This window comes from Castor canadensis, chromosome 15, assembly GCF_047511655.1.
Source record: "Castor canadensis chromosome 15, mCasCan1.hap1v2, whole genome shotgun sequence".
Lineage (NCBI taxonomy): Eukaryota > Metazoa > Chordata > Mammalia > Rodentia > Castoridae > Castor > Castor canadensis.
In genome coordinates, this window is record NC_133400.1 from 58114663 (window position 1) to 58135058 (window position 20396).

General features: G+C 38.1%; 1 protein-coding gene and 2 non-coding genes across 3 annotated transcripts in view; all 3 read right to left on the reverse strand.

Annotated features, from left to right (window-relative positions):
* Positions 1-20396, reverse strand: part of LOC141417257 (centrosomal protein of 295 kDa-like) — a 37209-nt gene that overhangs the window by 3868 nt on the left and 12945 nt on the right. Inside the window, 16 exon segments of the mRNA XM_074055409.1 lie at positions 548-793; positions 1529-1631; positions 2051-2069; positions 2071-2152; positions 6239-6391; positions 11470-11616; positions 11735-11912; positions 13116-14290; positions 14293-14438; positions 14526-15065; positions 15067-15757; positions 15760-15786; positions 15789-16299; positions 16301-16556; positions 16835-16932; positions 17596-17733. Of these exon segments, the coding sequence (XP_073911510.1) occupies positions 548-793; positions 1529-1631; positions 2051-2069; positions 2071-2152; positions 6239-6391; positions 11470-11616; positions 11735-11912; positions 13116-14290; positions 14293-14438; positions 14526-15065; positions 15067-15757; positions 15760-15786; positions 15789-16299; positions 16301-16556; positions 16835-16932; positions 17596-17733 (4510 nt within the window).
* On the reverse strand, positions 1719-1788 carry LOC141417750 (small nucleolar RNA U2-30). The gene has a single exon (XR_012442385.1). It is a non-coding gene; the product is annotated as a small nucleolar RNA U2-30 (small nucleolar RNA).
* On the reverse strand, positions 1881-1960 carry LOC141417751 (small nucleolar RNA U2-19). Its single transcript, XR_012442386.1, has one exon. It is a non-coding gene; the product is annotated as a small nucleolar RNA U2-19 (small nucleolar RNA).

The window sequence follows — 20396 nt, forward strand, 5'->3', positions numbered from 1 at the left end:
AATTTTGGGGGGGAGGGGGAGGAGACATTTAAGTTTAAGGTTTTTTGTTTAGCACCTAGAAAAATACTACTTTAGAATGCAACAAAATTCTTTTTTTTCATGTTTAGCAGATACTTTCAAATTAAATCCTATATGATTATCTGCAAAGTAAAAGCAGGGATCCTTTCAGTGATCAAAGCTTTGGACAAAGTACCAAAGCCTGATGAGATAAACTAGGAGGAAAGGAACTTTACTGTTCTTACTAAACTTATTTCAGGACTTAACAAGAAAAGGTTCACTGTGTTCAGTGCTATGGTGGGCCAAACATGTCCTTTAACCTCCAACATCTTTCCCTTATGGAAGATGAATGAGTTAATATGCCCATGGTCTCGCTGAATCCAGGCCTGAGCTAGAGCTCAGCCATAGTAGATGAAAGTATCTCCTCATGCCCTCTCACAAAATGCCCTCAATATTTCTATGGTAAAACATGAAGCTCAAACAGTAACTGCTTAAAACGTAAAAAAATCATATAAAAGAGGACAAAAGTTTTCCTTTAAGATAATTTTACCCCGGAAGTCTGATTTTTCAGGTATCACACGTACTTCCTTTATGTGCTTGTCTGTCATCTGCCGGGAGTGTATGTGACCAGATGTAAATTCTTCCACATAGGCAAGAGATTTATGAACATCTGAAGAGTTCTGCTGCTGATAAATAGCTTGTGTTGAAGGAACTATAGAATTTAAAATACTTGTTTCCTTTTGTTTACTGGTGATAGATTCTTGTTCCTGATGGTCTGTGTGCTCCAAAAATGACTCTAAAAATTGAATTAAATGAGAAGATTTAAAGCACAGTAACACTATTGAAATCAGGGCCTCCTGCTTGCTAGTTAGGCACTATACCCCTTGAGCTGCGTCCTCAACCACTTGCTTTAGTTATTCAAGTAGGGTCTTTAGTTTTTTCCCAGGCCAGCCTGCACTGCAGTTGCTAAGATGACAGAAGGCACCACCACCATGCCCAGCTTTTACTGGTTGAGATAGAGTCTTTCTACCTTTTTACTTGACATGGCCTCAAACCAACAACTCAGCCTAATATTTAAGTACTTTTAATGGTTGGGTAATTTCTTAGAAACATATTCTAGTAGAGAAGCATGACTATGTAAATAACCAAGAGCTCAGTGGAACAAGATAGATTTTCCATATATGGGAAAAGGTGACACTAGCAGATACTTCCAAATGTGCTATGGACTTACAGACCACACCCGGTTTATGGAATGCCATACTGTCCAATAAATTCCACTCAACATAAAAACTTTCCTTTTGAGGTGAGCTAATCACTTGGAGCCTGAATTCAAACCCCAGTACAGCACCGCGAAAGCCAAAACGAGCAATCAAACAAAAATCCAAAAGAACAACCAAATCAAAACAACAAAGCTTTCCTTTTCAGGCTTAAAGACTCCCCACCCATGCGTTGTGAAAAACTAGTGCTTTCTCCCACCATTATACTACAATTTAACTGTTCTTTCCATTTGCTTACAGTTTGATGCTATTACCTGGATCTGTAAGGCTCAACTCTGTGTTTTCATAACTTAAAAAGCTCCCAGTAGACACAGTTACTGAAGATGATGGCTCATGAGAAATCTCTTGTGTTTCAGTCTAAAAGTTAAAGGGAAATATTAGTGCATGATTATCAAGCAATACCCAGAAAAAGTTTAAATCACCAACATGAGCAGTTGTCAATTCTGAGCTCAGGTCAAGTGTAGAAACCTTCATAGTTAGAAAGGTCAGTAGTAAAACCTTTTCATTATTGCTCAGAAAGGACTAGCCTTACACACACATGCGCCCCCCCCCCCAAACACACACACACACACACAAATCTATTTTAAATTACTTTGTAGTTTTGCTTCTCAGTACTCTAGAGATCATGTGTCAGGCAGACTGAGAGGTCTTCTGATACTCAGATTTGGCTATTTTCATCATTAATCCACTTCAATAAAAGCAGATCTCAGAGAACACAGATTTTACTATTTTGTAAACTAGAGAAAGAATTCAGCATACATGAAGACATTACTAACCTTATCACATGGCTTCAGTTGGACTCAGACATGTATACTCTTCTTCCTCCAAAGCATAACTTACTACTGCATGATTCTCAACATCAGGTTTCTGAACCTTGACTAAAAAATGGGTTTTGAAGTTCAAAATGGAGGGGGACAGATTAAGACAAATTAAATTCTTAGCACCAGAGTCAACATTCCCTGCTCTCCTATAATTTCCTTTAATATTTTGCTTCTTAAAGTTGCTTTATCTTAGACCAAACAAACTCACTTTGGTTTTTTAATGAAACAGCAGTCACTGCTTTAATAAAAACAAAAGCAAACTAGTTGTCACTGTTACTCCATAAATAAATAAATCCCTATAAAAACACCTAACTACAGCCTAAAAGGCAGAAAAGACTCAAAGTAGTGGGAAATACTTTTGTCATTTTAATGTGGAGAAGCAAGAACAACCATAAGTACAGTTTAATACATGCAGAATGATAGAATAATGTTGTCATTTTGTGAATCGGCAGCCATTTTATCCTCAGGCCTCACTTCTTGAGAAATGGAGCCTCCAGGTAGCCCCACCCCCAACAGAAATTCCTGTGCTCTAGGACAGCTCTGTCCCTAACAGAGACTCCTACACCTGTGCTAACTTTCTTAAGCTCCCTCTTCTATAAAAGTCACACCTAGCCCAGAGTCTGGGCTATGCCATCTTTCCCTGGCCAGCCTGGCAGTTTGAGCCTGCTATTAAACCTTGCTCTTGGACATGAGACTTTTCTCATGAGCTTTCTTTGCAAGCAGCATTTTTCCTAACACAGAAGAGACACTGAAGAAAAATACCAAAGTGTAATCAGTGTTAATGAGTGATAGGAAAATGAGTAATTTTTAATACATCCTCCACTTTTTAAGATGGGATCTCGCTATGCTGCCCAGATTGGCCTCAGAAATCCTAGGCTACAATAATCCACTTGCTCATCCACTGAATTGATGAGACGAAAGATCTATACCACCAAACATGGCTTTGATTAAATTTTTACTTATTGCTGTTAGCAATCTAATCCAGGGCTTTATGTATGCTAAGCAACCATCCTATTACTGAGCTATAACCCCAGCTTCAAATTTTACTTTGTTTAAACCTTTTAGTGCTTCCTAAACTCACAATGAGCTTAAAAATTATTCCTAATTATATTTGACATATTAGAACATATCAAATGTGTACTTTCTGCTGGGTGTCGGTGGCTCAGGCTATAATCCTAGTTACACAGAAGGCAGCAATCAGGAGAATCACAGTTTAAAGTCAGCCCAGGCAAATAGTTTGCAGGACAATATCTCAAAAATATCCATGCAAAGCAGAGCTGGTGGAGTGGTTCAAGTGGTAGAGGACCTGCCTAGCAAGTGTGAGACCCTGAGTTCAAACGCCAGTACAAAAAAAAAAACAAAAAAAAGTTGAATAGTAATATGTGTTTGAATTTGTGAGAAAGCTCTGAAACAAAATAAAAATTGTTCCACTGAATATAAAAATTTTGGCCTTATTACCACCATATTAATTAAGAGGTCACATATGCTAAAGGTGTATTTTCTTAAATGTTTGTGTAAAATATTTTTAAGTGGAAACCCAATACATAAACACGTACATTTACATGTGTATGTGTGTGCATATATTCACTCATAAAACATTACAGGGCTGGTGGAGTGGCTCAAGGGGTAGAGTACCTGCCTAGCAAGCATGAGGCCCTGAGTTCAAACCCCAGTACTGCAAAACAAAACAAAAACTGCCACAATTATATCATGGATAAATAAAGCAGAAACAAAATAGCAAGTATCATGTTCATTTCATAAATGGTCTATTTCAAAAGTGAGTTAGGAGTGAGAAGTTAGTCTGAAATTTCTCAATTCGATCACAGGTATTCACTATTATCTATAATATACCAAAAGACTACCTCAGAGGAGAGATGAGTGAAGAGGGTATCATTTGGGTACCAAGAAGAAGTGAAAAGTAAAAGAAAGAAAGAAAGTCAGACATTCAAAAATTCACTGGATAGAACCCTGGAAATTGGAAGAGAAATTAAGTGTTATCAGTTTAGATTTGGTTCTAAAATGGGGAAGTAACATGAAAGCCACACCTTGAATATCTTCCCAAAACATGCACAAGGCACGATTTCCTGCTGTCCTACAAAAGCAAAGGGTACAAACTCAAAAGTTGGTGAGTACAACTAAAAGGCTAGTAAGAAATCAAAGTGTGAGGTATTGACCAGTATTAAGTGGCAGGGAGAAAATGGAGAAGTAGTAATACAATTAAGACACTTCTAAAATAAAAATAATCGAAATTGAGGCAATACTTTCAGAAAGAGAAAAGCAGCCCTTATAGAGTAAGGGGCCAACCCAGAATTACTAGCTAGGTCTTGGTGTTCTCCTGTTAAACAGCAACAATTTCATGGAATGCCAATGCCAGAAAAGGCTGCTCTCTTTTGTGTTTTGACAGGGTTTACTGTGTAGCCAGGCTGGGGTGGGGGGAAAAAAAAGCCTCTCTGTGATTGTGGAAGGCAAAAATAAGACCACTCATAATCATGTCTAAATGCAGACAAAACCACAAGTACTGTCCAAAACACAAAAATGATCAAGCATCCCTTATCCTGGTGACTGCTGCTGCTTCACTAGTTACAACTTTACCTTACTGCATTCTTCCTCCCTTCCAGATAAGACTTTCTTATGGCACCCCATAACAGAATTACCTCTGCTTCCCGACAGCACCCAATACAAATACGCAAAACCTTGTTTCTTCCCCTGCAGCTAACAAATCTGTGTATTTTCAAGTGCCTCCTATAAAAGGGCATAGTAAAAAAACTTACACACATTCTTTGGATATACTTTGGATCATCTATAGATTGCTTATAATTCCTAATATAAAATAAGTGTTATTTATGTAAATAGTTGTTATACTATATTGTTTTGGGAATAATGACAAGGGAAAAGTCTGTACATGTTGATATAATTTTTTCCCCCTTTTGGCAGTGCTGGGAATCAAATTCTGGGCCTCATGCATGTTAGGCAAGTGCCCTACCACTGGGCTATACCAGACTTTCAAATTATTTTTGATCTGCAGATAAAGAACCTTTAAGATAGACAGATAATTGTAATTTTTTTCTAATACCCTTTTATTAAGAAGCCTCATGTTTGCTTTTGGTGTGCATTTTCCCTCAATGCCTGAACAGGTCAAGACACCCAAGTTCTGTTCAACTATAGTATGTTCCTGGTAGTCTTTGGCTAGAGGACATATAGATAAAAGGAAAATACAAGTACACGCTGGCGTAATCTAAAGGAATGATGTAACAGTTTTATTTTAAAATGATAAGAATTATAATGTACTAGAAATTCTGTATGTTACATTTACTTTAACCTACAGTTTAAAAAGCAGATGCTAAAGTCAACTTTTTTCTATAAACCCTCAAGAAGAAAATCTCTCATCTCATTCTATTTAACTACAGATATAGCTATGATACCAATTATCTGAATATATGTGACAGCTAAATTAAAGAAATCTGGGTAGAAAGTTAACCATTGAAGAGATGTGTCACATATAACAGAGCAGGGCTACAACTCTGTAAGGTCAGTAAGCAATATTACACAGGAAATAGCTTTCTGTATACATGTATACACTCAAAAGCAAGAAAATTAACATCAGTTATTACCAGGTTGTAGCATTAATTGATTTAAAGTTCCTTACAATTATTTTCCAAATATTTACAAATGAAGCAGTTCATTTAGAATCCCACAGAGAGAATTTTTTAAATATCTCATAATACTTGACTTACAATGTAGACTCTTACAAATAGGCTTAAACATTAAATTTATGGAGCTGCCAACTACATAAACTCATCCTGATATACTTCCTGTTGGTATTTATTTAATAAGACATTTTAAAAGCAAAGCCACTTATTTTCAATAAACTTCAAGTCCCTCAATTTTCTGTACAAACATAAATACATGCTTATTTAAAAAATCTACAATATATGAGCATACAGAATAGAAAATGAAACCACATCTCCAACAAAGGTAAGCCTGTATCAACACTGATGACTACCAGCCCAGGTAATTTTTTATGCATAGAACAACAGAGTATGGGTGTACCATACAGTCACTATCACAAATAACCCTACAGCAATTCTTTTTTGTCCATGTATCCTTGTGCACAATTCCACTTTCAATTTCTTTACCTCTCACCTGCTTTATCAGAGTCATCACTTTTGATGCCCTTCTGGACAAGTAGTTGTTGACAACCAAATGGGTCATAAGCAAGTGAACTCCCAAGGAAACTTTGTTCTTGGCTTATTGAGACCCTCACGGGGTCTCTGTCTTGAAGAAAATTTGGTTTACCTGAGAAGCAGTAAAAAAAATTTACTTACTAAATTTCCACTTAAGTTTCCTGAGTGAGTTAAAACTAAAATGGCAATTTAGATAATTAGGTAAAAATCTAAACTCTTAAAGACCCCATTTATGTAGTAGAAAAATAATGACTATTTATCATTCAGTCAGGCCTTTATTTTAAATTTTACTAAGATTTTAATGATATCTCTACTACCTAACTTGATTATATATCAGTGGTGATTAATCACATGAAAAAAATACCTGGATAATCTAGTAACTATCAGTAGTGTTTAAGATATAATATGCATAAATGATAGAGATAAAGATCAAAAATAGCCACAATAAAATAGGAGCTTAGGGAATAGTAATTAGGAGGGCATGAGGAAAGCCCTATAAAGGACCCTCCAATGTTCCAGTTCTTGTCCTGGGTGTTGGTTACATGATTATTTCAGTTGTTTATCTGATTTCAGTGACTTATTTTACTGATAAATCACTGAAATAAGCACCTCTGAATGTTATGCTTTGACACAAAAATAAGTAATCAAAGGAATGTGCAATACTGTAAGGAAGTAAGCTAATTTACTGTGCAGAACCCAGAAAAAAACTTGGGAATTAAAGGCACCAGGTATTGCAAAAGGAAGACACTCATTTTCAGGGACAAAAAAACACAGATAATGTTTAAAACTATGTACTTGGAACATTAGATCTTCTGGTCTCCTGCTGTCCCTGTCCTTCAACATCATCTCCAGAGGAGACTGAAAGTTTATCTTCTGGAGAAACTGAATTTAATACGCTCCGAGTTCAGGGTGATCAGGCACAGAAAGAAGGAAAGTGTAGAAGGGAGTGACAGAATGCCATAAGGAAAATCAGGGTTAGTAAAGAAAGTCTGCATCAACTCAGGCCCCCAATTCTGGCTCTATAACACTTAAGTCAGGCTTTTGCTGTCATTAGAGGATCTTTCTTTACAAAGGAAAAAGAACTATAGATATTGCATTGAGGGTCCTTGATGAAAAAGTCACACCTTTCCCCATGAAGTCCAGCAATTAAATAAGGTTCCATCCATAGGAACTCCATACAGTCATCAGCATCTCACTCAAATATACAAAGATATAGAAGAAAGCCTGTAAACTATTAGACACAAGTCACACACACACATACAGGGGGGAAAAAAAAAACCCACCAACTCAAAATGAGAAAAGCAGAACCCAAATCAACAACTAAAAATGTAAACATGAGGCCCTCTTGGAAAAGTAACTAAATCAAAAAGGGCTGGGGCATGGCTCAAGTGGTAGAGCACCTGCCTAGCAAGTTCAACATTTGAAGTTTAAAATCCCAGCACTCTCAAAAAAGAAAAAAAATGTAAATATTCTGCATTCATGAAACAATAGCAGAACATTATACATGAAAAACAAGAGAAAAAAAGAACCTCTTGAAACTACAATTTGATAACCAAAATAAATTCCAGCATATTGGGATAAAAGAGTTAAGGAAATCTACACAGACAGCAAAAGCAAAATAAATGAACTACTAGGGAAAGGAAGACTTGGAAGATTATACAGATCAACATTTTCAACTTTGTCAACCCCCAAAGAGTCTACTTAGATTTTTTCCCCCTCTCTATCTGGCCTACCCAAATCAAAGTTTAGTAACTACAGATACAATGTATAGCTGTGCGTTTTAAATGTACACATTTTAAAAAGGTAAGTTTTCTCACCTCCACTCCCAAACCAGTTTTATATCCCCCCTCTTCAAGCAAATAACACTTTGCTCTAAGAATGACCTTGCTTGCCACCTGTAATCCCAGCTGTTCAGTGCAGATCAGGAGGATAACAGGGCAAAAAAGAGCAAGATGTCCATCTCAACCAGCAAACTGGACATGATGGCTCAAGAGAGCATTGATCCTAGCTACAAGGGAGGCCACAGGGAGGATCATCTCTAGGTCTGAGGCACCAGGCAAAAATGCAAGACCCTATCTGAAAAAATAACTAAAGCAAGCAAAAAAGGACTAAAGGCATAATTCAAGTGCCTGCCCAGTAGCATGAGGCTCTAAAAAAAAAAAAAAAAAGAACCTTGGTAAAGCCATCCAACTTTCAACTAAAAAGGTTTTCATGGCAGAGGAAACAGTGTCAACTTCACAGAAAATTGTATTTAGAGGTGTAGGTATTAAGAGAATGTAGAAGGATAGCCATCCATTCTACAGAAACTTTAGGCAAATGGAAAAAAGGTGATTTACAACAGGACAAAAGGTTTATGGAGAGAAATGTAATCATACTGTACCAACTGTCAAAGCAGTAAAAAATATTTATACTAAAATGATAATTTAGCTGAATTTTTGCTTAAATCCAATACAATCATGGTGGTAAATCCAAGAAGGACACCTGAGAAGTGATTGTTGAGTAGGATTCAGAAGAACTGCTACTTATGGTATATGGCAATGTTTGGCTTTTTAAACTATTTGTATGTAATACTTTGATTAGAAGTATTACCTGAAGATGTATTACCTAAAGATGTATGATACCAGCTATCTTATGAGAGCTCTCAAAGGGCACATGAAAGGTAAACTTGTCAGTTCAGGACAAACTTACCAGAGAAATGGTGCCAGCAAGACCATGAAGGGCTTGGCAGATAAAGCTAGGGTCTTTGATTTATTTAAATTTACTCCTCAAATACAAAGAAACCAATGGAAAGTTTAAATGAGGAAAGGGAAGGAGATTACTCTAAACATAACATGGGAAAATTGGTTTAGAGTAAAGCAAGACTGGAAACTAGGAAAACACTGGGAGTAATGGTAGTCATCCAAGAAAAAAATGACTGCCTGAAGTAAGTAAGTACTAGTGGAAATGGAAAGAACTGGGCAAATTTAGGAGTTCACAGAGTGGAATTGAAATTTGGTGACTTATTTATTGGGTGTTGGAGAAGGGTATAGCCAAGGGAAGGGCCAAGTCTTCCCATCTGAGTTCTATTCACCAAAGGTGGTAGAGAGGAGCTGAAAGATAAAGGAGATAAATTGATTTTCCTTTATACAAGATGACATTTTTGAGGATTCCCTCATAGCCATTCTGAATTAGGCGAACTGTTCAATTCCTGAACAGCTGTGGTGTATCAAATACAAAACAGTTAAAAAGGCTTCCAAAGCCTAGGAATAAATAAAATCATTACTCCGTAAGTTCCACAAGATACAATAAAAGAGCAGACTTACTCTGAATTTCCATCTTCCTTAATTCTCTCAAACAGAAAAAGGCTGAAGACCAAAATAGTTAATTGTAACACAATACTTCTATGTATGTTGCTAAGAAATATAAAAAAGCTCATTTACACACACGCCCTTTAAAAAAAAAAAAAGAGATTTGCTAACCTGGCACAATGCCTCACATCCTAGCTGTTTCAACTTGACATCACTTAGGCCATCATAAACTGTTTGACCTCCCACAGAGACGGACACTCCAAGGGAAACATCTTATTTCCTAGCACCTGTGCCAGAACAAAAGCCCTAGCTCCTTGACTGCCCCCACCAACTCCTATTCTTGCCATTGGTCTATAAATGAAATGCCCTGGTTCCTAGCACCTGTACCAGTACACAAGGCCCAGTTCCTTGATTACCCCTAGCAATGGACAATGGACAAGTCACAATGGGAAATCCTCCCTGACCCTTTACTAGGTCCTTCCTTTCCTATAAAACCCCCCAGTCTGTAAGTGACAGTGGACTCTAGCTCTCTGGCTGGAGAACCCCTCTGCAGGTTTCTTCTCCTGAATGAACGTGTGCTGATGTTGAGCCATGTCTTTGTCTATCTCTCTGTGCTTTTCAGTCTACTTGGAAGGCAGAGCTGAGGAGGACAGAGGTTCAAGGCCAACCCATTTCAACCAACAGCTGGGCATAGTGATGCACGTTTGTCATCCCTGAGTCATGGGAAGCATAAATAGCTCTTGGTCTAAGCTGGCCCTGGCATAAAGAAGATCCTATTCAAAACATAACTAAAGCAAGGGCTGGGGGGTGCAGCTCAAGTGGTGGAGCTCCTGCCTGCAAGTGTTAAGTCCCTGAGTTCAAACCTCACTACTCCAAGAAAAAAGATTTGCTTTAATAACTCTGATCAAGAAAATTATTTGATTGAGTCTGAAATCTAAAAAAGATTATGAAATTCAAAGAACTGCTTACAAAATACTGCAGGTTGGAATTTTTATAGGTAAGAAACATGGTAAGGGAGTATGGTTTGTTCTAATTATCCTTAAAGCCAGGATTCCTTTGGGGTTTTTTTGGCAGTAGGGAACTGAGGGCCTTGCTTTCCTTGGCAGGTGCTCTACCACCTGAGCTATACCGTCAACTCTTTTTTGTTTTACTTATTTTTTGGTAGGGCCTTGGCTTTTTTGTTAGGGGCTGGCCTCCGACTGTGGTCTCCTTCTACTCAGGGCTTGCTGCCTAGCTGTGATCACAGGCACATTACCACAAAGCTCCATCATCCTCTGCTTATTTGTTGAGATAGGTCTTGATAACCTTTTACCCAGACTGACCTTGAACTTTAATCCTTCCACTCTCCACCTCTGGAGTAGCTGGGATCACAGGCTCAAACCACCACGCTCAGTTCCTAAGGATTTTAAACATCATAATCAGCAGTGAAAAGAAAATCAGGAAAAGTATTAAAAGTAGAAAAGTGGCAAGGAAAAAGAGAAAAAAGAACTGAGTCACATCTTAAACATGTTTAGAAGAAAGGGAGGAATGGAAGCAGAGGGAATAAGTGTCAGAATATGGGATATAGAAGATTTTCGTCTGCTGTAAATTGGTCTCTCCTTATATGAAATAAAAAAAAAAGTTACTTAATGGTACATTTTTTAAATCCAAGTTTTAAAAACTATTTTAAGTAAAAAAAGTTTCTCCTTGGGCTGGGAGCATGGCTCAAGTCGTAGAGCACCTGCCTAGCAAGCACAAGGTCCTGAGTTCAAACCCTACTACCACCAAAAAGAAACAAAAAAACCAAACTTTTCTTCTCACAAGTAGTCAAAGACTAAAGTGTCTTAGATAAATTTTGGTATCCTGAAAAAATGCCGAAAACTGGCAAACCATTAAAAAAACTTTCATCCAACCATCTATTCACCTGGTGTAGAAGGTCTGCCACTTGCTGGTGATTCCACTTCCTGTATAGCACTAAGTTCATGTTGGTTTAAGTCCAGTCCACAATTAACTTTGGCTACAGGTGGTTTTGAGGCATTTCTACTTGGTTCTTTGTCTAGATGCTCACCTACTGAGAGAACAAGTTAAGCACAATGAAGATCAACAACCATATTATTCTCCAAACAGCAGACTGCAGGGGATGAAAGCAAAAATAATCAGCAGAATTACGATAAATGCAATCATTTTACTCCGTTGTGAGGCACTAGCAGCTTCTGAAAGCAGATGGTTTTTATCAGAGGTGTTCCGATCTGCGTAACTATTGCTTTCCTGATCATCTCTTGGTAAGTCTTGAATATTCGGAAGGCACTCTCTGAGCTGCTCCATCTTCTGCATTCTTAAACCATTTTCAACTGTAGGCTGACTTGCCTGAAAAAGTGGACAGATGAGAGTGGGGATGACACAGGTTGAGATTATGTGAGGAGTGCACTACATTTAGACCTCCCTTCTTACATTAGAACCTCCAGCAAATAAGTAGTTCCATCACTCACATGATTACAATTTTATTCATAGATAAAACATGAGATATGATTCTAATATTAAAAAATTGATCTTCCCATTGAGAAGTACAACCACTCACAGCCCTGGACATAAAAACTTAGCTTCCTCTATACCTCTCCATAAGAGATTATACCTGGGTATTCCTCTCTGCTTTTCATTTGCATTACTTTTTCTTTAAACAGGCATTAACTTCTCTTGGACTCAACCCAAGTTCTCCCGAACTTCAAAGAGTTGTAGAACTCTGTTTACACTTAAATAATGAATTTAAGAAATGGCCGACTACAATATGGATACATTCATATTCAGGAGAAAGCCCTCTTGTCTCCCAAGAACTATGGTAACTGTCTGAGTGACTAAGCCAGTCTTCTCAACAATTCAGATGCAGGTCCAGCTCTACATCAGCCTACAACCATGCTAGCTTTTAAAAAAGTGATAGCAATGTCAATTAAGAAAAAAAGAGTATTGATTTTGATTCACATATAATGTCAACAAAGTGCTATACATAAAGAACCCAAGGTTTGCTATGACATAAGAAACTTTCTGCTAACCAGTTAAGTCTACAATTTTAATCTATAGTAAACTTAAAATTCATTATAACAAAGTATCAAATAAGAAACTATACACAAGGTGTGGCTCAAATGGTAAAGTACTTGTCTACCAAGCACAACATCCTCAGTTCAAAACCCAGTACAACAACAACAACAACAAAAAAAACAAAAACCAAAACAAAACCTCTATTCTTACTGGGAATGTAGCTCAGTTTACAGTGCTTACCTATCAAGCACAAGTCCCTAGGCTCCATCCCAGCACACAAAGGCGAACAAACAACAAAAGTTTATATTCTTTCATGGTGTTAGCATTTAAAATTAGTTGGGTTCTAACTATTAATCTCATAAACACCATGAGGTAGATGAATTTTAATTTCCACGTTGCTTAGGGTAGAAAATAAAAGCACAGGTGAGATCAAATCACTTACTCTCAATAATTCAACACTTGTAGGCCGAGAATTAAATGTGAGTCAGGTTTAAACCTCTACTGTTTAATACTAAGGTATTTAAGTTTAAAACATACCTGACCATTATTAAAGAAATCCTTCAAGTTTTCTTGATGTTTCTGTATCTGCTGTTGCAATGCTGTTTGTCTCAGTACAAGCGATTCTTCTTGGGCTTTCTGACTATAATGCAAGACTCTTTGTAGATCCAACTGCTTCTTAAGACCCATGTTATCTTGCTGAGCTGAGAAAGGCTATGAATAACTCAAAAGCCTATCTTGAAACACTGGTGTCACAGAATCACTTGAGGGAGCTGCATGTTCATTTTTAGAATACAATTCACAAATGCTTTTAGATTTAGCTTCTGCAAAAGGCAGTGGAATGAATGAATGATCTGTTTCCTTGGATAGCAATAAAGAGGGGACAGCATACCCAGCAGATTTATTTTGTTTGTTTAAAAGGAGCTCTGCCTGGGGCTTCTCATTAGGACACACCTCCCTTTCTAAGTCCAACAGCACTGTCCAATTCCCTTGCTGAGGCAGAATAGGCTGTGAAGGGCTCAAAAGCCTATCCGATTGCCTTGGCATCTCGGTATCACTGCTTTTGGTTTGGAAAGACGTTTGGGTTCCTTCAGAGTCAGCAACAGGCAGGGCTACCTGGGATGAAAATGAAGAGGAACTGACTTGCTCCGATGATACCCTTTTCTCCAATTTACTTAATCTTTGCAAAAGCAGTTCTTCTTGGAGTTCCTGTCCAGATCGAATGGCTTTCCTTTGTACATCTAAGTGCTGAAGCGTCTTCAAATCACCATGGTGAGACTGGATAAAATGCTCAGAAAATACCTTTTCCTCAAATTTAAATTGTCTGGGCAACACTAATTCTTTCTGGCTTTTTTTAACAGAAGGAAAAGAATTTGTCTGTGCATGCAAGTGTTCTTGAAGTACAATCAAATTATCTTGTTGAGATAAAACAGTATGTGATAAACCCAGCAGCCTATCAAGCGAAATCAGCATCTTGGAATGACTTCAGGAGGTTGTATTATTACTGTTAGTTGGACAAAGTTCTTGAGTTCTTTCAGATTCAGTAAGAGGTAATGAAGCAAATGAATGTTGTGAGGAAGAGGTACCAACCTGTTCAGGAGACAGTCTTCCCTTCCAACGTCTCTGTTTATGTAAAAGTATTTCTTCCTGAGCTACCCGTCTAGATTGAATGATGGCTTCCCTCTGTGCAGCTGCTTGTTCTTGAAGTGCCTTAAATTACCTTGTTGAGGCTGGATGCACTGTGCTATCTTCAAAAGCCTGTCCTGCAATTCTGGGATCTGAAAATAGCTTGCAGTTATTTTATTATTACTGTCTATTGAAACAGGTTCCTGGGTTGTACCAGAGTAAGCAGAAGTTAATGATGTAAATGAAAGCTGTCCTGACTGAGGTATGAATGTAGATAAGCCAGTTTATTCCTGGGTTGTACCAGAGTAGGCAGAAGGTAAGGATATAAATGAAAGCTGTTCTGATTGGGGTATGAATGAAGATAAGCCAGTTTGTTCAGAAGATGTATTATCTTGGGTTTTCTGGCTAAAATGAAAGGCTTCTTTCTCTGTGGCTAGACATTCTTGGTGTTCTTTCAAATGACCTTGTAGAGGTAGTGTATCTTGTGAAAATCTCAAAAAACTTTCCTGAAGTTTTAGAATCTTAGAATGGCTTATAGGACCTGTACTGTTACTCTTGATCGACATAAACTCCTGTAAACCTTCAAATTCAGCTGCCTGGGATGAAGAGGAGGTGCCAGGCTGCTCAGAAGAAATTCCTTTTTCCAGTTCACTTTGTTTATATACAAATTCCTGAGTTCCTTGTCTAGCTCCAAGTATTACCCTCTGTACATGTGACTGTTCCTGGAATGTTGTCAAATTTTCTTGCCTTGGCAGGCCATGCTGTGGAAAGCTAAGAGACTTATCCTGAAATGTTGGAATTATCAAATGGCTTGAGGGAATAATGTTCTGAAATCTCTGAGGCTCAGCTTTGGTAGAAGCTTGAAGAAGCGTCTAAATGTTGAGCTGGTGAGACAGGCATATTGTCCCTCAAATTCCTTTGTCTATGTAAAAGTAATTCCACTTGAGCATCAGGTCTAACCTGAAGCATATCCCTCTGTGTGGTCTGCTGTTCTTGGAACAACTTAAAGTTATCGGATAGAGGTGGGAACTGCTGTAGGAAACTCGAAGATCCATCCTGAGATCCTGAGATTTCAGACTGGCTTGAGAAAAGCCCTTTCTCTCTAGATTTTGTATTAGTGAAAGGTAGTAAAGTAAACATGTGCTGAGTTACTTGCTGTGGCAGAAAAGAGGGCTCAGCCTGTTCAGAACATATCCTTCCATCCAATTCATTCTGTTTATGTACAAATAAGACTTCCTGGGCTTCGTGCCTATCCTGAAGGACATCCCTCTGAATATTCACATGTTCTTGGAGAAATTTCAAATTACTTTGCTGCAATACCATAGGCTGTGAAAAATGCAAAAGCCTGTCCTCAAAATTGTGCAAGCGCAGGATTACCTGAGGGGAGCACAGAAGCTCTGTTGGCTGGAAAAGAATCCTGGAATCTCCCAGGTTGAATCTCCCAGGTTCAGCTTTGGCAGAACTCAGTGAATCTATAGTCACCACTGGGTGGAGTGCAGAGTGACCACTGTGTTCTTCCAGTTCTTTTTGTTTATACAAAAGCAGCTGCTCCTGCTTGCCTGAAGAATACTCTTCTGTAGTTCTATTCTTGAAAGGCCTTCAAATGACCTTGCTGGGCTGCGATAGTCTCTAAGGATGTCAAAGGATGATCATGTATTTGGCTGATTGCAGAATGGCCTATGGAAACTGTACTTTTGTTTATGATTGAAAGGGGTTCCTGAGTTTTTCCAGACTCAACTTTAACAGGGAGAAAAGTAAAAGAATGTTCAGGTGCCAGTGGTAGGAATGAAGATGGTTCAGTGAGCTTAGAGGATATATTTTCACTATCATCTGATAATATTTGTTGAGATTCTAAAGCTTGAAAAGTTGGTATCCTAAGTGTTTCAGGTATTTCTCTAGCACCCTGTAATACCTGTGGCTGATCATATGACGAAGCCCCTGAAAGTTTATGAGAATCTTTAGGGACCAATTTATAGTCTCTCTGTTGTGTTTCAGTCTTAGAGAACTGCCTTAGATATTCCTGTGATTCTATGTTGGCTAAAACATCCGAAGTTCTTACTATTTCTGTTGTTTTTATCTGTCTTTGTGGAAAGTGATTTTTGTCCCAGTACCTGAATATGATCTTGTTCTAATTTAGAAATCTGTATGGGTTGCATGTTAAGACTTAACTTGAGTCTCTGACTCTGATTCCAATGCTCTGATGTAGCAGTATGTTTTTCAGATTTCTGTCGTAGTATTGATATAACAGAATCAGATATCAAAGATGTGGCTGACATGGATGGATACCTTCCTTTTAATATAGTTTGATACTCTAGTAATCGTTTCCTGGCAGTTTCAACAGATTGCTTGTGTAACCTATCAAAAACAAGTAGAAAAACAAGTATATTATTTTTTTTTTAATGAACGAAAAATGTCTTACATTCTCAAGTGTTTATAAATTCAATTTAATAAACAGCAATCGAGGACTGTCCATGATCATGGTGGAAAGGGAACACTCCTACTGCCCTTGGGGAAATCTCTATCCCAACCTATCTTGGGATACGGAGACTCCCAGCTAGAGTCTCACATAAACCAAATAATAAATCCTGAAGACACAGCACACTGTCACACAGAAATTATGCTTAAACTAATACCTGTTTTGTTGTGAAAGCTGCTGTTGATAGTTACGAATCATCTGCCTATGTCCATCTTCATCAGAAATAACAGTGCATGATGCCAGAGCAGTGCCAACCTAAAGAAGAAAAAACTAATTACAAGACACACTTTGGAAGCAAGTACTAAAATATCTCATATAATGTTCTGTAATTATACATTTTCATGTAGCTTTGTACTTTATAATTAGGCACGTGGGACTAGGAATGTAGACTGGTGGTAGAGTGTTTGGCTAGCATGCACAAGATCCTGGCTTCAATCCCCAGCACTGTAATAATAAGTAAAAGCACCAAGTGTTCTTAAAAACAAACTTATCTAGTGGTGATGTCTGCTCAGCTCTAAACATTACAAATAAGTTAATTAAATAAAAGAAAAAACATAAAAAAGTCCAGCACAGTAGCACATGCCTGAATGCAGCACTTGGGAGGCTGACACAGGACAATGGAGAATGGAGACCATGCTGGGCTACACAGCAATACCCTACCTCAAACAACACCTCAGTGAGACCAGCTAGTACAACTAGTGCGGAGTCCAAAAGCTCAACATACACGTTTCCCACAAATCAGTCTTACCTATATTAGCGCTCAACAGAAACTAAAGAAAAAACCCATAGGTTGTTGCAAATGTAGGTTATTAAACGGTCAAATAAACAGAAAGGCATTTAATTTTCTGACTGTCATGACCATATTTCTTGACCCCCACCCCAATGGTTTATATAGGGATGAGATTTCCTGCATCCTACCTTAGTCTGTTGGATATTTTTTCTTTTTTCTTCTTCCAGCTGAGCCCTCAAGCAATCAGTTTCTAATCTTAACTTCTGTTGTTCAATTTGTTCCAGTAATTCTAACTGCTTTAGCTTTTGCTCTTCTATTTCCATTATCTAGGTGATAAAAAATACTATTGATCTGTTAACAAGTTCATACAAAAGAAACTTCATATGCATTACATTAAAAAAGAAATAGGTCTTGTCAGCAAGTGGATCTATTATCTATGAAGTGTTGCTAGCACTGCCAAAGGATGACAGGAGGAAGAGATGGGAAAAGAGGAAAAGAAAAAAGGGAGAGAAGTGTAAAGGAGCAGAGAGAAAAGAAGAGATAAGCATATTAACTACTTCTGTTTTTTGGGAGTGTGGGAAAACCATGATCACCACAAAGACCCACCTCCAGAGAAGCTACCAACACTGAGCAGCCAAATTCCATGTTCACATCTATAAACTCACTTCTTTATTTGTATGAATGATGACTAAAGAAATTAAATACTGAGGCCTTCTGTAATACTTTGATTTCTATCTGGAAGCCAAAGGACTAGTCTTTTGTTGCCTGCCAAATGCAGTACTTAGTGTAGTCTCTGACACATAAATGTTTACTAAATAAGTGGAAAAAGGAATGCATTTGCAGTTTTATAAAGAGCACTTCTATTAGAGTTAATGAGGAATGATTTTGTTTTCAAAATAAAAAATGTCTCAGCCTGATCCCTTCCTTATTCTCAATCAGGCAATAATGGCTATAGCAAGCTCCTCTGCGACAGGAGCCACTGAATTTAGACTGTTTACAGGCTTGTGGCAACTCTAGAACTGTATTATTAATAGACATCATTAGCTAAATAGGACTATTTAAGTTTTTTGTATGTATGTTTTCTGTGGTGCTAGGGATGGAACCCAGGGCTTCATGCATGCTAGGCAAGCACTCTACCACTAAGCTACATTCCCATACCACATGTGACTGTTTAAATTTACATTAATTCAAATTAAAATTTAAAGTTCGGTACTTCAGCTACACTAGTCACACTAAGTATTCAACAGCTCACCTGGTTAGCAGCTACCACACTGGGCATATGATATGGAACATCACATTATCATTATGAAAAGGGCTACTGGATACCACCATTCTAGATTAGAAAACTTCTAGGAAATACTAGCTCAGAGAATCCTACTTCTCAATTGAAAAGAAATCATTTACTACAAGCAGAAGCTGGAAGCCAGTGGCTTACACCTGTCACCCTAGCTACTCAGGAGGCAGAGATCAGGAGGGTGAGGTTTCAAAGCCAGCCGTGGGCAAAGAGTTCTCAAGACCCTATCTCAAAAATAACCAACACAAAACAGGGCTGGTGAAGTGACTCAAAGGTAGAGTGCCTGCTTAGTAAGCGTGAGGCCCTGAGTTCAAATCCCAGTACCATCTCAATAAATAAGTATAGATGAAACCAAATCTGTAGTTGTGGAGGTTGGCATGATGGAACGCGACTGTAATCCTTGCACTCGGGAGGCAGGAGGATCATGAATTGAAGTTCAGCCTGGACTACAGAGCAAGACCACGTCTCAAGAAAACAAAACAAAGCAACTCCTTCCTCCAGACTAAAGGGGAGTACAGACATGACAACTAGATACAGTATATGATCTCAGACTGGATCCCATCCCAGAGGGAAAGAATCCTATAAAAATACTGCCAGCTGACTGAATTAGAAATGAATATAGATTAAAGTACTGGATCAATGGTAAACGTCCTGAATCTAATATCTGTAGTATGATTATGTGACAGGATGTCCTTGTTATTAAGAAATACATATTGAAGCCAGGCATGCAGAGGCCACATGAACTTACTGTTCAAGCCCAGCATGGGCTATGTAGAAAGAACCAGCCTCAAAAAAAAAAAAAAAAAAGCATTTTATAATGTTGAGGAACTTTCCTTCTATTCCTAGTTTTCTTAGAGCTTTTATCATGAAATGATGTTGGATATTATCAAAGGCTTTTTCTGCATCTATTGAGATGATCAAGTGGTTTTTGTCTTTGCTTCTGTTAATGTGGTTTATTACGTTTATTGATTTTCGTATGTTGAACCACCCCTGCATCCCTGGGATGAAGCCTACTTGGTCATGGTGAATAATCTTTTTGATGTGTTGCTGAATTCGGTTTGCCATTATTTTGTTGAGGATTTTTGCATCACTGTTCAGCAACACCACCACCAACAGGTGTTGGCAAGGATGCGGGGAAAAAGGAACCCTCTTACACTGTTGGTGGGAATGTAGACTAGTACAACCACTCTGGAAAAAAATTTGGAGGCTACTTAAAAAGCTAGACATCGATCTACCATTTGATCCAGCAATACCACTCTTGGGGATATACCCAAAAGACTGTGACACAGGTTACTGCAGAGGCACCTGCACACCCATGTTTATTGCAGCACTATTCACAATAGCCAAGTTATGGAAACAGCCAAGATGCCCCACCACTGACGGATGGATTAAGAAAATGTGGTATCTATACACAATGGAATTTTATGCAGCCATGAAGAAGAACGAAATGTTATCATTCGCTGGTAAATGGATGGAATTGGAGAACATCATTCTGAGTGAGGTTAGCCTGGCCCAAAAGACCAAACATCGTATGTTCTCCCTCATATGTGGACATTAGATCAAGGGCAAACACAACAATGGGATTAGACTATGAGCACATGATAAAAGCGAGAGCACACAAGGGAGGGGTGAGGATAGGTAAGACACCTAAAAAACTAGCTAGCATTTGTTGCCCTTAACGCAGAGAAACTAAAG